Genomic DNA, 17,805 nt, shown 5'->3' on the forward strand with positions numbered 1-17,805 from the left:
AATTGAGTTTAGTTGTTCAATTTGAATGACTTTTAAGATTTGTTTACTAGTTAAACTATGCACCATTTTTTACAACTCAAAATTCAACAGCAAACAGGCTGAAACGACACTGGAACTGAGAATATTCTTAGCTAAATTGAGATTAATTAGATAATAAGCAAGACAGCAGGCAGTTGCCTTGAGTGAGTCGAATTATTAGATTTGTCAAATACAATTCTACAAAAAGCGTTTCACGTAAAGATTTAAACTGTCTGCGATTCCAATTGTATTGCTATTACATTTTTTCATGATTAAATATACCTATTTACATAAAATTTCAAAGCAGAAAAATTTACAAATGCGTTAGAATGATTCATGAGTGCTCAACCATGTCATTAAAAAAATATTTATGACACGAGTAATTTTTACCTGACGATGCTAAAGTACGCATCGCTCGAGGCTCCGAGTCCCATCCCTTACACGTGTGGTGTCAACAATACACTGACTACGCTGAGCTTCCAGCCCTTCCTTCCGGAAGGAGCGACAAAAAATGCCCTTTTCCGAAGAAAAGCTCAAATTATGGGGGTATTTTTCAGTTTACTGCATAAAATAAAACGGGGTCATAAGGAATTCTCCCGCTTCGTCCGGACGGAGAGTGGCTCCATACGCTTCCGTGTGGAAAAGTGCTGACACAGTTTCCTTCCCTTCGCACAGGATCGAGAAAAAAAAACTTTTTTTTTTATTTTCCTCATAAATTCAAGATTGTTTCATTCTGCACTGTTCCATTCCTTGTCTCGCTCTTTAGTTTTTTCCTCCCCTAGATGGTTGCCAAGCTGTAGGTTATGATTGTCTTTCGCTTAAGGTTACTCGTTTTCTCGGTCGGTGATGACGGCTGAAAACATATTGGCCACAAGTTTTGCGCTTCTTGTTTTCCGTCCCATCTACCTTCGGCGAAGTTTCGGGTTCAGTGCACTGGTTGAGAGCGTGGTGTGATTTTTTTTCTTTATGTCGCATTTTCATTTCTTTTGTTTTCCGGGCCCACAACCGAGAGAAGACACCGCACCGCACCAGTCAGTAGTTCACTCCACTGATGGGGCTGGCTAGTTGCCCGAGAAGAAAATCAAACTGCTTGCATCTTGCTTGCGCTATAAAATGACTTTTCAACAAAGCGGGTAGAGTGGAAACCTAGGACGTCCGGCCGAACATTCAAAGCCTACAGGTTTTTCGGCGTGGACGTCGATTATCGTTTTCTTATATCAGGAAACAGCAGCGTACAAAAAACAGTAGGTATAGACGCTATGTAACAAAAATTAGACCAGTTTTGTCCTCTTATTACTGACTAGACTACGGAGTACGGTTCCATTTCTTAGTTTAAAGACACTAAAATTTTCACATCTGCTACAAATGTTGCTTTGCTAAAGTTTCCTTTCAGGTCAGTTGCCGGTTATTTACAAACCGCTCTCTTCTACCAAGCAAAGATACCTGGATCCAAAACCTGCTATTTACAAACACCGTCTGATCCGGCCTGCCTTCAACTTCCAACATTTTAAAAGTATACTCGTTAAAGTTACCATATTGTGAGCTTTTTCAGCGATTTCAGACTACTCACTGTAATGCTACGTTTTCGATTTTCTACTGGGTGGCTACTTTCTTAAGGTTATGGACTCTCTCTCTCTTTCTTTCTATTTCGCGAATCACTTTATCCTCTGTACAAAACAATAAAAAACTGCCAAAAAGAACAATTTTTAAGAAGTTTTTCCCATTTAAAAATGACTTCCACTCTTCTCACTTCTTTTCGATCTATTTACACACGATCCCTCTTTTGTATCATCCGCTATCGTCACCTGCTTCTTCCATGACTTGGTCCTTAGGCGAATGACGACTTCCTTGTTCGAGGGCTCTGACAAAAAACTCCATCAGAACTTCTGTTTCCCCTCTATTACGCTCACACTGTATCGCTGGCTCTCTCACTCTCGCACTTACAATCCAGTTACTTTCCACAGTCGGGGTGCAATTTGTTGGCTACTTATTGTTAAATGGTTCTAAACTTTTCTACCGCAGCCTCCCGGATACGAAAATACATAAAAAGGGGTAGAAAAGTTGCAACTTTCCAAAAAATAGAAAGCACTATTCCACGTGTATACAGCAGCCCAATCCGGTGAACGAACGAACGCAACGAAACCCGACCAACTCCACCTACGCCCACTTACGCTATCCGGAACGAGTTCAGGAAGATGATAAACAGCAGATACGCTCCGAGCTGGCAGTGGAGCCCGGCGAGGCCGGCACCGCTCAGGCCCATCGACTCGGTGGCCGAACTGCGGGACACCTTGCTGCGGGCGGCACCCTCTATCACGTTGTTATCGTCCAGCTCGTCGTCCTCGACCAGCGGCAGATCGACGTTCGTTTCCGACTCGGTGACGTAACGGTTGCGGTTCTGGAAGTACACGTTGGCCACGCTCGGTCCCCCGGTGCCGGTTCCGGGCACCGGCCGCACGAAGCTGCACGACTTGGTCAGCTTGTACGATTTGGTGATGTTCGGGGCGTAGCCGTCCAGACTTTCGGTGCCCTGCAAGCAGTCGGAAAAGAAATGACAATGATCAGTATAGGATAATAAATATAACAGTGAATAAATTTTTGATTTTACTAAATATTATGGAATTTCTCTGCAAAGTACATTTCAATAAAAAAAGAATATATAAAATTAGCAAACAAGAACCAATTTAGCTTGTTGGAGAATATGAAAGAATCATTTTATTTGAAATAATAAAGCATTGTCACCGGTTGGCCATATTGGGGACACCAGGACACGTGTCCCACCTTCTTCATGAAACATAATGAAGAATAAAATAATTTTTAAAGGTGTGAATCGAATGCCCAAAGATTTTAATTTAATCTTCACAGTATAGATGATTGCAATATTAGGCCGTAAGAATAAAAGAGTTAGAGCAAATGCTCCCATACGATTTAAGGGGACATAAACAACTAAAAATTTTGAAAAAATCAGGTTTTCAGATTTTGATTCTGCAGTCTTTTTCGCTTATTTTGATACTAAATTTGTAATGATCCGACCACGGGAAGTGGCCGAAAAACGATCATATACATAAGCATTCCAGTGCAGCGTGGAACAACTTCGGTGGAATAAAACGCCGCTCCTGGAAAACCATTTTAAAAACATTTTATTCTAGATGTCCTATTTCGACAAAAGTAAAAGAGGGAATATTCACGCACTTATTTTCGGAATTTTTCTGAATTTTTGTTTTTGAAAGATGATAGATCTTGAATGCATAGGTAGAATGTTGTAAAATTAATATCAAAATGTCAAGAAATCTGTTTAGAACAAATTTTTCATATAGCGTAGTGTGCGGCAGGCCAGACCGGCTCTCGCCAAGGGTGCTAGGTCTTGGGGGCGCCAAAAGGGGCCTGAATTTCAGTAAAGAATTAGTAATAACGTATGCATTAAAATGGACTGATTTAACCAACTTTTAATGCAATAACCCTACCAGTTGGTGATGAATCCACCTATGCATTGCCAGTTGTAGCAATCCCGTTGTGTAGAGTGTTATCAGTTGATTTGCATGCAGCAGCCGTAGCGAAAACACTCAAACTACTCTCGATGCTTTGTTCATACTGCCAGCTCCAGCCCGTAGCGTAGAAGTGAATATGATGAGGCACTTCGTGTCCGCTGGTTTGAGCCGATCCTCTCCCTGCTAAAGCGCCAAACGGAAGCATGGTTCTGACTGTCTGGCGGTGCTGCACGACCGTGAAGTGCAACAAAAGCTGAACAGGAATATCGAAAGGAAGGTGCCCATATCTTTCGGCGCATTGGGCCGGGAGATCGGAGCAACCGGTCAAACGGTGAAGCTGGTCAAAATAGACATTTTTAAGCGGAAGCGTCAGTCGAGGCTGGCGGTGTCTGAATAGTAGACAATCACCTAGAAGGTGTGCCAGAAGTTGCCACCTTCATCAAGAAGTATTACGTGAAAGAGGGTTTGGTCTTCTGGCCGGACCAGGCCTCGGTCCATCATGCCAAGAGATCACTGCAGAAGATAAAACGGTTGAAGATAAACGTGCCGAAGACCGCTAAAAATGGCCATAATGGAGAAGCAGCTGATCGCCAGGGCCACAACTCCGACGTCTACCTTGTCGTCGACCAAGGCGTATGTTCCTGATAATTGCTGTCAGAACGCCCAGCAGGGCCGCGAAGCAGTTTTGTACAAGACTCAAAAACGTAGGATTTAAGCAAACTGTGTTTCAATGGATTATCCTTTGTATTTTTTTTATCGCCATCTAAAATTAGTCTATTTTTCTCAATGCATACGTGAAGTACAGCGAAAGTGTTGGATAAGGGACGAATAAGAAGAAGTGATAAACTTGGGGGCCAAATTGGACCTTCGCCAAGGGCGCCACAATGTCACGCTACGGCTCTGTGGTCAATTCAAAATCAATTCCATATGCGGCTATGGAGCTGTAAAAGCGAAGGCCGTCGTCAGACGGCCGTCCCCGTTAGAGGGTTACTTTCAATTTCAAGTACTCTTTTCCTGATCTTTGCTTTTATTTTTTTCCGTTTACCTTCTGATTCGTTCGTTTACTTTTTTTCCTATCCCGTATTTCTTGTTTCATTGTTCTGCTTTTCTTCGTTTGCTGTCCATTTTTTCTCACTTTCAGTTGTTTTTCACTCGTTTTATGTTATTATTTTCTTTCCGGATCTCGAATTTTCATTCCCTTTTCCCTCTTTTCGTTTCCAATTTTCGCCTTTTTTAAATTCCTTTTATCTCCTTTCATTTGCATTTTTCGCATTCAACTGTTTTGTATTTCCTCTTTTTGATGCTTCGTTTTCCAGTCTTTTCGCTGTCTTGTTTATTCTATTGTTTTGTGCCCTTTGTGTCTTTGTGCCCTTTTCTTTTAGGTTTCTCTTTTTTTATTTCCCATTTTTCATCTCTTTCTCTTCCGTCCCTGACCTTTTTCATTGATCCATTTTTCCTGTTTTCCTTTTCTTCTATTTCCTATTTTTTGTCCCACCTTCCTCTTTTTATATCAGGGTATGAAATGGGGAAGGCAACATGACAACTCGTTCAACATAGCTCTGGCCGTCCCAAGTTTCTACCTATCGCCTCCACGCGGCCATGCCCGGTAATGCTCCATCTTTGAAATGGAGTAGCCGAGCTAGGAGGTGCGCTGCCGTGGGGCACCGGCTGCCTAATCTTACAAATGTAGTTTAGGCAAGCGGGTTTAAATAATATACTAATGATTTTTCTTTCTTTTTTATGAGATACAGCTAAGGCGTTTTGGTGTTTGATGGTACTCTGGAACCATCCTTTAACCCTAACAAGGAACCGTAAGAAGTATGGAAAACTCAAGATAAGTACTCCGCTTTCATTTGTGTATTATTACCAGAGTGAAAAATTAAACTATTATTATACTATATTCTATATCGTATTGTCTATATGTACGTATATAATAACGATCAGAGCACTCGTTTGAAGTGGCATGATAGCAACATATCATGGATAACGAGCGGGCCCTTCTCCCCACTTGCCGGGGCCATTCTGTATTAAGAGGGCTTATTCAACGATTGGCGTATGGATCTAGTCCCTGGAAGGCGATTCTCAACACCCCTGGTACGTGTAAGTGATGTTGTTTACAAGCCAATTTCCTTATGTACAATTCTTTTTGTCATAATAGGTCCATTGCTATGAACGGACGTTCTGCTAAGTGGTAGTACCTTATATTCATATTCATATTCATATTCATATTCATATTCATATTCATATTCATATTCATATTCATATTCATATTCATATTCATATTCATATTCATATTCATATTCATATTCATATTCATATTCATATTCATATTCATATTCATATTCATATTCATATTCATATTCATATTCATATTCATATTCATATTCATATTCATATTCATATTCATATTCATATTCATATTCATATTCATATTCATATTCATATTCATATTCATATTCATATTCATATTCATATTCATATTCATATTCATATTCATATTCATATTCATATTCATATTCATATTCATATTCATATTCATATTCATATTCATATTCATATTCATATTCATATTCATATTCATATTCATATTCATATTCATATTCATATTCATATTCATATTCATATTCATATTCATATTCATATTCATATTCATATTCATATTCATATTCATATTCATATTCATATTCATATTCATATTCATATTCATATTCATATTCATATTCATATTCATATTCATATTCATATTCATATTCATATTCATATTCATATTCATATTCATATTCATATTCATATTCATATTCATATTCATATTCATATTCATATTCATATTCTTTTTCCTCTTTTTATAACCAGTTAGACTTCTTTTTCTCGTTTTCCTCGTTTTCTTTTTTCTCTCCTGCTATTCTTCTATTCCCCTTTGGTTTCTCTTTATTTCCGTCTTCTTTTCTCCTTCGTATTTCCTTTCTCGTTTCGTTTTCCCTCTTTTTTCTCTCATTTTTCCTTTTTGCCGCTCATTCCTATTTCTCTTTCCTATTTCTCTATACTTTTTTTCTTCATTTCGTGACCCGTTTTTCCATTTTTTTCCTTTGTCCTGATTTTCCTCTGATCCGTTTTTCAACTTTTTTCTTTGGTTCTACCTCGTTTTCAGAGCCGTTTTTCTTGCTTTCCTGTCTAGTTTTTTGTATCCCGTTTATCTTCATGTTCTTTCATGTTTCCTTCTTTTTCATAATTGTTTTTTTCTTATTTCTGCTTTCGTTTTATTTTCTTCTGCGTTTCTTTGGTTTACTTTTCTTGTTTTTCTGTTCCATTCTTGCCCATTCTTGATGTGTGTGATATCTTGATTTTTTTCTTCTGTTTTACTTTTTCATTTTCTTTTCTGTTTTACCTTTATTTTCTCTTTTTATCCCGCCCAGTTAACTCCGAAGTAAGATACTGGCCTAACAAGTCTGTCGTCGTAGGTTCGAATCTCGATTGGACGGTGCCGCTATGAAGTCAATAGGAACTTTACACTAGTCCCGTAGTTTTCCTGTACTCTAATAAACGACTGTGAAGTCTGTCGATAAAGAAGGGTCAAGTTTTTAAGGACGTTTATACCCATGGCTTTGCTATTTCTCTTTTTATCCACCTATTTTTCCATTACACCATTTTCTCTATCGGTTTTCTTTTTTCCTGTCCCCTATTATCATCCGTATTTTTTCGCTTTTAAGGCCTTTTCTACCCCATTTTACAAGTTCGTCTGTTCCGTTCTTTTACTTATAATGTCACGTTATCGTTATTTTTTTTATCGTTATTTTTCTGTCCCGTTTTTCCTCTTTTTCTGTTTTCGTTTTTTCCACTTTCCTAATCTCATATTTTCTCCTTTGCTTTTTCACCTTTGTTTCTATATGTTCTCCTTTTTTGTCTGGGTTTTTCTTCTTTATTGTTCTTTTGGAAAATGAAACAATTTCTTCCTTAACTATCCAGTTTATCCTTATTTTATTTCTCGTTCCATCTTTTTTTCATGCTTCTCATTTCTTTTGTCTCATTTTTCTTTCGTTTCGTTTTTCATCTATTGCTGTAAAGTGTCCTCATTTCTGCCTCTTTTGCTGTCCCATTTTCTCCTTTTCTGTCCAATTTATCCAAATTTTCTTTCTCCTCTTTTCCCTTCCATTATGTTAAGTTTTTGCTTTTTGTTAAGTTTTAAACCTAACATTAGATCTTATTTGAAATCCAATTCCAAGCCGCGTGAAAATAGATCCGCCGTCCTATGTTACTTGATTTTGTATACCAGAAATACGTAGAAATTTTGTCTAACTTTTAATTAGATCGCACGCACCCTTTTAGAAGAAATGTACATTCTCAATCACGCTTAACAATTGTGCTGATATTTCCTAACTCTAAGGCTGTTTACAGTAATAATTTACATATCTGGACAAGACTAGTAAATCATTTGAAATGAGGATCGTTATCACGTCATACCTTCAGCAGCCGAATATTGGGGTAAGTGCTGCTCTATTAAATGTTAATAACATTACAAAACTGCCCATGACCTGCTACATTAAGGACAATTTTTAATTACTTCTCAGTTAACAACCATAAAATTTAATAGAATGTTGCAGAAATTCGTGTTGAATCGTGCCATTTTGCACTCCTTTTCACTGCCACCCGACGCGGGGCAGACTAAATTTCAATAACCGAAAAGCACTCTGCACCGTTACCCGCAAAGCCATCGCGAAACAATAACGCGCAAAAGTTTAATCGAACTAGATATTTATGCGAAAAGTTTCACCGCACCGCAGCCAGCAGCGGAACCGGGCTGGGTCACGCAGCAAAACCAACGGCGGAAAATCACTCAATTTTGCCATGAATTTATCGCATTTCCTAAGCCCGGAGATCCGAAGCAGGTTGGCTTGGCAGGAAAAAAGAATGTACTTTAAAACGGATGTTTTTGTTTTCTTCTAAATCATCCGGTCGATTGACGTTCCGTGGAAAGTGGGTGATTCTAAAGTTAGAGAATAGAGAGTGTATCTTTCAAATCATTTTGGGATCCGGGTTGGGTCGTAAATTCTCAACAAGCTTAGTTCTACATTATATTTAAAAAAATTACAGATCAGTCGATTCATTTTGTTTTGTGGAAAATCGTCAAAATAAAGAACGACGAGAATATAAAAATCAATTTCCAAAATTCTGTTTCTCGTTCTCACCACCGTCATCCCGAAAACTGTTTTGATCAAATAAAATCCATTCATTAGGTACAATTGATTCAAGAATTTAAGCAGCAAACTGATAAATTTATCATCGAATTCCAACCTGCGGCGGTACAGTATAGTGGGACCGTGATGCATGCGTTAGACGTCCAAAACCGTCCAACTGATCGGCTGATGGTTGGCCACGACACGAAAAGTTCCGCACCACACCCTTATCATTTTTGCTGTGCACACGGCTATGCAAAGGTCCGTCGACACGGGCAATCCCGAAAGACCACCAAAGCCTACAACGTACCTACGTGCATTGGGGGAAAATCGAAAACAGCCACCACCCGCAATTTCTCTATGGGTTCACCCCCGTCAGACAGACAGACAAACCGAGCCCATAAATAGCTTATATAAATGGGATTCACTTTTGAAACATTTAGTGGCTGACTTCAAGTGCTTTATCAATAGAATTTATTTCCAGTCGAAAATTAGCATTTTCCAATATCGATTTTCACAGTCGAGCAATAGTCGAACATATGGCTTATATGGAAACCACCGAACGAGAAACTTCTTCAACACAAGTGTCGGAGTGTGTGTGCCTGTGTGTGAGTATCCGTGTGCGCGTAGTGTGCATCTAGGTTGGTTCGAATCGAACGCTTCAAGGATGCTACCGGATCTTGGGTGAAAGTACCACCGGCTGGGAACCGTTTCGGTTTCTCCCCGTTCGTTGTTGGCATCTGGCTGCCGTCGGTTTCGCACACAGTGCGGTAGTGGTGCGGTCTACGGCACGAAGATTCATTTGCGGATGAATAAATTTCATACAATCTCCATCGGAAGCATTGCTGGTCGCACTTAATTTATTTATAGCGCACAATTTGCTAAATTCAACGTGTGCAATTATTTCCAATGGATGCGAGAGCGCTCTCCCCCGAGGAAAGCGATTTAGTTCCGAATGGTTACGCTTCGGAATCGAAAATTCTGCTCAGCAGCAGCAGTGGCTTGTTTGGGTGTTAAAATGTATGCGGCGTTTTAAACTGGATTATTTTACCTTAAAATTGTAATTTATTGCTTAATTTTGTCGTGATGGACGAACGTCAATCTTCTATCACGACAGCACAATGACGAATCTAGTTCAATTTTTGCAATCTGGAGCTGGCTATCGAGACGGTTGTTGATGTTCACAAAACGAACCTAGAGATCGAACTGAAACCAGCTCTCTCTGTCTTTTTTTCTACCATTGTTTCTTTTTTCATCTTTGGTAAAAATATGCTTAGTGACTGTTACATGAATACGTTCTAGATGTATCTAAAGGTACGTTCAGGTGGCAACAGAACCAACATTGACCAACAACTAGCAACATGTCGTATACCGCATGTTGCATTCCATATGTTGCCAAAAATTGCCCAGTTTAAACGCAGCTTAAGTCAGCAAGCAATAAAAATTATTGCGAATATACTTTTGCCTGTGCCAAAATAAAAATCGCATCATCGCTTCGCTATTTGTTTCTATTTATTGCAAATTGAGCTCCACCAAAAAGTTTTTGGAAGAACGTTCAAGCCTGTAAAATAAAACATTAGTGACAATTATAACCTCACAGTTTCATACATAAAAGTAGCGGTCGACATCGACGGATCGGGTAAAGTTCGGTCCGAAGTCTGATCGGAACAAAATTTTAGAGTCCGACTTTTTACCGGAACGGACCGGGTGTTCCTTTGAAAGTCCGGAACACTTTTAACAGTAAAACTGACCACATTGAAAACTATGACTAGGACTTACTTCAAATGGGTAAAGCTAATTTCTTTTAACTTCCCCAGTATTGTGGAAAGGCAAATTTCGCTACAATAATCCGCTTTCAGTTGTGGCTCCCAAATAACTCCATCCAATCGATATAGTGTTGAAAAATTTACAAATATCTGTGTGTCTAACCCAATTGAAAGCAGACGCTTCTCAGCATTGGCGAGAGCGTTTCGATCGCTCATAACTTAATGTCAAAGAGCCCACTTTAAAAGTTATTTAATTATAAGACTTAGCTTTCTCGGGAATAGCTTCCCGATCAGACAAACGGAACAACATAATATTTTATAGTGATGCAGTAACTCAATGTCTTCACATTCAACTATAAATCATCTGCGGTAATAGTGTTTTGCAAAATAAATTCTTCTTTCTTCTGATCAAGTGCAGATTCGAACTTTTACTCCACTAGTGGGGCAAAAGTGCGAAGCTAGAATCCATGAAATTAGCCCAGCAGTAGCTATCAAAACCATATTATCTTCAATCTGCGTTATATTTCGGTAAGGAATATTCTCAATTTGCACCTTTTCTATTTTGCGCTGGTGTATTGCAGCCTCCGTTAGATCGAAACTTTTCCAAACGTTTGTTTTTTGTTTCATCAGCGAAAACACATTATTTTTCTTCGGCCAACATCTGTAGAGCACACAGTTTTCTGCAGATCTTTCATTTCTAGTATCTGTGATATAGTGCCTGAAGCTGTATATAATTAGCTATACATTTTTGCCTAGTCCGTGAATCGCACTTTTGCCCCGTCCGTGAATCGAACTTCTACCCCGCTAGGCGCTTGACGGGGTTAGATTAAATTACGGAAAAGCGAAATATATTTTGTAAATTATTTTCAAAATTCAATTACTTTCAAAACAGATATGTGGCTGATGTAAAACGCTGCTATAAATTTTCAACAAGTAATATCCTGCTGTTGGTATCGTATTTGCTGTATAACGAAAAATTACACCGAAACCGACCTAAAAGAACATTTGCACTTAACTCAGCAACTATGCTTCGTAAGCAATCAAAATTTACGTTAGATTCAACCTATCAAAGTATTCACCCATCCATGCCAATGTAGTCAATTTACTCGGAATCTGCACCGATAAATCATTGAATCGCACTTTTACCCTCATCGCACTTTTACCCCTCCTTACTCTATTATAATTAACCTAGGCAATATCGACAAATCGTGCTTGACTTTTAGTCGTCGTCATTTGAAACAGCCACCAACTTCAATTGAAGCTTGCGTGAAACGTTCTGTTCAACAAATGAAACAAGTCATTCCATGTATGAAGCGAAGGTAAGACAATGTCAGCTTCATTTATTTGTTTCGACTATACCAGGCCCTGGTCGCGAGTTCTCTAAATTAAATCCGTATTTGTAGTGGGTAAAAAAGCAAAGCCTAGGAGCTACATTCCGTTATCGAAGCTTGACCTTCTGTTTTGGTACGCCAGACTTCGCAGCCAGTTGTTAGAATACAGGACAATTACTGGGTTAGTTGCTACGATCCTACTGATTCCAACAGCCTCTCCCAGCCGAGATTCGAACATACGACGACTGGCTTATTAGGCCAGCATCATACCTCGAGGCCAACTGGGTAGCAGGTACTCAATAAAAATAATCGAAAATCTGAGTTAGCCGGTGCCAAGAGACTTCGCGGGCGCTTACATTATCCATTAAGATTTTTATCTAGCTCTCTCCTTCTACTAACAACAATTTCTTTCCCGAAATGATTGCGAAAATGCAGATCATTCCCAGGTCTTAAGTAGCAACAAGTATTGGACTAATATTTCCTTCCCATCCCACGAGGATCCATATTCGGATGTGGCTGGTGTCGGTTTTGATCAGCATGCAGGGACCTGATAACCTTACACAATGATCAATAGTGCGCTATTCCAAGCGGAGTACGGGAGGGTCTTTTCGGCATGTTTTCCAATATTTTCCAAATTCAGCCTATTTTCGTTATCTTTGTCCAATGAAAATACTCTGTCGACCTTTTCTCTGTACTGTAAGTAATCTACTGTTTTATATTAAAATAACGTCAAAACCACTTGTTCTTCCATCAAGACTACTGTTTTACCTGACTCACTGCGAATATGCGTATTATTGAAATAAAACGTAACCATACATTTTATTCGTTTATAACGCATATACAGTTAATAACGATAACAAACGATTTTTTATAAGTTGTGCTTTTGTTATAGCATTTAATTTGTAAAAAGTTGCATAAATAACAATTCAGTTTCACAATACAATTATTGCGTATTACTCGCACTTGAAATGTAACGTTTAGGTACGTTATTTTTAGTGATCAAAATTAACGATATTTTCGATACAAGGGCGATATTTTTCGAAACCTTTCGAACCTACACCAGCGTCACCCGAAGTGCTTCTGGAACTATGTAAACGATCAACGCAGAGAGTCCGGCCTCCCGTCAGCTATGGAGTATAACGAGGAAATCGCTACCGCACCTCAGGACATATGCCGTTCCTTTTCCAGTAAATTTGCAAGTGTTTTCACTAACGAGGTATTGAGCGTTGACCATGTTGCCCTAGCAGCAAGCAATGTTCCAATTTATCGTCAAACACTAGATGCCATTGATGTAAACGTCGAGAAAATTTCAAAAGCCGCTTCCATGCTTAAGTCGTCCTTCAACCCTGGACCTGATGGAGTACCTTCTGCATTCCTAAAGAGACACATATCCTGTATGTTGACGCCATTGCTCTACCTATTCCGAATGTCTATCTCTAGCGGCGTATTCCCATCGTGTTGGAAATTTGCGCATATGTTTTCTGCGTATAAAAAAGGTAGTAAACAAGATGTGAACAACTATAGAGGAATCACATCGCTCAGTGCAGTTTCAAAACTATTTGAGTTGGTAATCATGGAACCTCTTGTCACACTGCAAACAATATATAAGTGCCGATCAACATGGTTTCATTTCCCAGCGCTCTACCACCAGTAACAGCAGGTTCTGACATCATACATAACGGGAAGTATGGACCACCGTGCTCAAACAGATGTTTTATACACAGACTTGTCGGCCGCTTTTGATAAGATAAACCATGACATCGCAATTGCAAAATAGCGACAACCTTTTGCGCTGGTTTCGCTCATATCTGACCAACCGACAGTTGGTGGTTGCCATTGGAGATTGTAGGTCCGATAGCTATCTAGCCTCTTCAGGTATACCTCAGAGAAGCCATCTAGTACCTTTGATCTTTCTGCTCTACTTCAACGATGTTAATTTGGCTATCAAATACCCTCGACTCTCGTATGCAGATGACCTGAAAATGTTTTCCCAGATCCGTTCGACAGACGATTGTCACTTTCTCCAAAATCAGTTGGAGGCCTTTGCCACTTGGTGCGATGTGAACCGCATGTTAGTGAACCCGGAGAAATGTTCAATAATCACTTTCTCCAGAAAAAAGACCCGATCCTGCTTTGTTATGAGCTCAATGCAACACTCATCGGAAAAAATTGACGTTGCGAATTTTTCGTTTTAAATAATGTATATTGAACAGTTTTTCATGAAAAAGAATATAACGTAGTAAGAGTTAAGTCAATATTGTGTAAAAGTGTTCTTGAATAAGCCAAACCGTGATGGATTCACTGGGTGTAACTAAAGCAACTAGAGTGATTTATAATGGAACTATTAGCGGAGCTTTAATGCAGAAAAAGTGTGTTGCTGTGCTGGAACCGTTTATAACACCCACTCCGAATGTCCAGGGTATTGTCGGCCAAGGGCCGAGGTTGATCGATGCGAACAGAATCTTTTAACAGTAGTTAATTTGCAGTAGTGGATTATAATGCAGATGAGTGAAAGTTTTTTATTTCTGATAAATTTCTCCTAATACCGCGTTTTTTAAGAAATAATTTGAACTAATATTGTTGGTAGTTTGAGTTTAATCTATTTTCAGAGAGCGAAATAAGGCGCTATAACCTTGGCTAATTGCAGCCGGGCTTTTGGTCTAAAGGCTAAAAGTTCATCCCCGAGGGTCCGGAGTATCATTTAACCTTTATTGGCAAAGATACTCCCAACGAAAACAAAGTTACTATTAATCAGAAACGGTTGGTACGAGACGTCCCCGTTTCTTCTTCCCCTGTTGATTTTGAAATGCATCTATGTGTGAATAACTTGTTCAAACAAGACCCATTTCGTATAATCGTCTTTGCGCCAATACTTCACAGTTTGCGGGTCGATTAAACATTTGCAATATATCTCTGATATTTTGCAAATGTTAATACAGACAAGAAAATAATTTGAAATATTTCTATGGTCTGAAATAAATAAAATTATTTCCAGGAATCCTTTATTGTGGCTGTGATGGTATTAATAAGAATAAGAATAAGAATAAGAGCTCAATGGCACACCCATCGAACGTGTTCCGTATATAAAAGATCTGGGAGTTATCTTGGATCCGCAGTTAACGTATAAGGAGCATATCTCGTACATTATCGCTAAAGCTTCGAGGTCATTAGGAGGCTTCATTTTCAGGATCGCGAAAAAGTTCTCTGATATATATTGCCTTAAGTCACTATATTGTCCGCTGGTGCGGTCCATCCTGGAATACTGTTCGCCCGTTTGGAATCCTAACTACAACAACAGTACAGAGAGAATTGAATCAATTCAGCGCCGATTTCTTCGATTCGCTTTGCGAAGGTTGCCATGGAGAGACCCGTTCCGTCTACCTAGTTATGTAAGCCGCTGTCAGCTGATTGACTTAGAACCTCTCTATGTTCATAGAGCTGCCTCTAGAGCTTTGTTTATTGCAGATTGCCTGCAGGGTAGAATAGACAGCCCTGTGCTTATGGAGCAGATTAACATAAATGTGCAACCATGAGCACTGCGTAATAGTGCCATGCTGAGACTACCAGTTCATCGCACTAATTACTCTATGAATGGCGCTATCGGTGGCTTGCAGCGAGTTTTTAATTAAGTGTCATCATTATTCGATTTTCATCTGTCGCGTCGAATACTTGGCAGAAGATTTGCAAGCTTTTTTTTTTCGGGAGCAGTAAACCGCGAGTGATGTAGACTTATATTTTAACTGTTTTTGTATTTGTATTTTACTCACTTGACTGTATTTTTATGTAACTATCAACAATCATTGGGGCTATCTCGAGCCCGTTGATTTAATAATAAATAAATAAATAGATAAACACGATCCCGCGAACACAACGCATATTCGCAGTGAGTTAGGTAACACAGTAGGCGGTAGGCCGAAAATACCCTACGATTTTTCTAGTCATCATTTTGTAAATTTCAACAGCCCTGATCAATAACGGACCAGCAGCACACGGGTGGTATCCTAAGCTTATGCTTTAAGTGATTGGTTTTAAGGGATTCTATAACATTAGCCCGAATACCACTAGCCCGAAAGCAACAAGCCCGAATAACACAAGCCCGAATGTAACACTAGCCCAAATGCAACAATAGCCCGAATGTAACAGTAGCCCAAATGTAACATAAGCCCGAATGTAACACAAGCCCGAATGCAGCACGAACCTGAATGTAATACCAGCACGAATGTAACATTAGGTGCTCCGTAAACGCAGGGTTGCAAAATCTACTTTGATGAGCGACACTTAAGTAGAATCAAAACCATTCTACTTAAGGACGGAATTATTCTCAGGTCATCTATTATCAATCCTTCGTCCATAATTTTATATTATCCTAATGATGCTTCTTAGAGAGTTATAAGAGGAGCTATTGATGCTATAAATAATACAAATATGTATAGCACTAATCTAAACAGAAACGATTCTTTTGGATGAATCAAATATTCGCAGCCCGACTACGGCTTCAAACATCTAGGAAAAATTGTTATCTATAATATTGCAGATTATATTTTTTTGTACATTTTGCCATTAAGTCAAAATATTTACTTTTTTATAAAAATATGTCTGATTTTGTGAATGCTACTATTAGAAAAATAATTATCAACTTTGATCGGCTGGCTGCGAAGTCAGTTGTATCAAAACAGAAGGTTAAGTTTTGAAACTGAGTGTAGCACCCAGGCATTGCTTTCGGATCAGTGTTGCGAAGCCCACTCTCGGGTGATCTAATTTCCTCACAGACGCGTACCCATTCTTTCGGACCCTCGCTCTTATTTATTCATGCACTGCAACGAGTTTTTGCGAGTGTGTGTTTAGCTAACAGCTACGGTCATCGCTCTCGTTCGTCGTTGAAATCCGAGCTGCTGATACCAATTGTTCGTGAGGATTCGCACTCCCGCCCATGAATAGAATCGAGGGCGAAGATGACGAAGAAAAGAATGCAAAATTTGTATCACAGTTCTCCATAAGCTTCACGGGCAGCTGATTGCTCATGAGTTTTTTGACTCGCGGATAAAGCTACGCAGGAAGACAATATGAGGGTGTGCGTGCGCGAGTGTGTGGGTAGCAGAATGTCTGCACACAGCAACGGCGGCTGTTTCTTTTACGATTACGTGAGCGCTGTAAGCGTTGAATACTATGATTCTCATATTCTCTCGCGTGTGAGTAGCCATCGTTGCTTTCTCGCTCGATTCGCAACATTGCTTCGGTTTTATTGAATCCCAAGAATACTCAAGAATAAGATACACAACAATAGTAATTTAACTGCTGTTATTAATTGTTATGTAAACTTTATTTGAAAACTAGCCCCGCTCTAATCTAACCTATAGATACTGAAACAAAAGACCGCCGCTTATTCAGTTTGAAAGTCAAACATCGCGCTAGAACTGTTGCCAGAATGTTGTAAACAAACATGTTGTTCACATAACTGTGTCGCCAAAAGTACCTAACACCTTATGATTTTTTTGTAATTTCTTCCAATAATATCAAAATCGACCGGGCAACAATGAAAGAGCATTTCATTTTTGAGTTGCGCGGTGGATAACTTTCAATAAATCTCACAATATAGTAAGTGATTTGAAAACACCGCTTGTCGCGTGTAAATGCCAAAAAAGTGCCTTCGCCGCTTTTCATTTTATAAAGGTTTTATAAAGGTATTATATAAAGGAATAGATCCAGGAAAACGAATAGACCTAGACAGATGTCTAGGACCGGATAGACCGGAACAGAGCCAAATCGGACCGGAACGATATCGGACCTAAAATGTTCGTTCCGATTTTTAACCGGACCGGAACCTATACTTCAATTTTCGTTCCGATGTCGAACACTACATAGAAGGTATATTAAACTTTCTTATAGCTGAAGCTTTGATCGAATTCTTCTTTGGCTCCATAACTCCATAACTCCATAACATAAAGTTATCTCAATGTTATTTACTAATTTGAAGAAAAGATTTTGAATGTTCATTAAAATAAGTCTTTACTACCTCATCAGGCTTAACGTC

General features: G+C 39.1%; 1 protein-coding gene across 1 annotated transcript in view; it reads right to left on the bottom strand.

Annotated features, from left to right (window-relative positions):
• Positions 1–2,185: 2,185 nt before the first annotated feature.
• Positions 2,186–17,805, bottom strand: part of LOC128735340 (MOXD1 homolog 2-like) — a 96,410-nt gene continuing 80,790 nt past the window's right edge. The window contains exon 8 of the mRNA XM_053829830.1: positions 2,186–2,548. Within this exon, the coding sequence (XP_053685805.1) occupies positions 2,186–2,548 (363 nt within the window). The remainder of the gene's footprint in view (positions 2,549–17,805) is intronic.

The sequence above is a fragment of the Sabethes cyaneus genome, chromosome 2, assembly GCF_943734655.1.
Source record: "Sabethes cyaneus chromosome 2, idSabCyanKW18_F2, whole genome shotgun sequence".
In the NCBI taxonomy this organism is placed as follows: Eukaryota; Metazoa; Arthropoda; class Insecta; order Diptera; family Culicidae; genus Sabethes; species Sabethes cyaneus.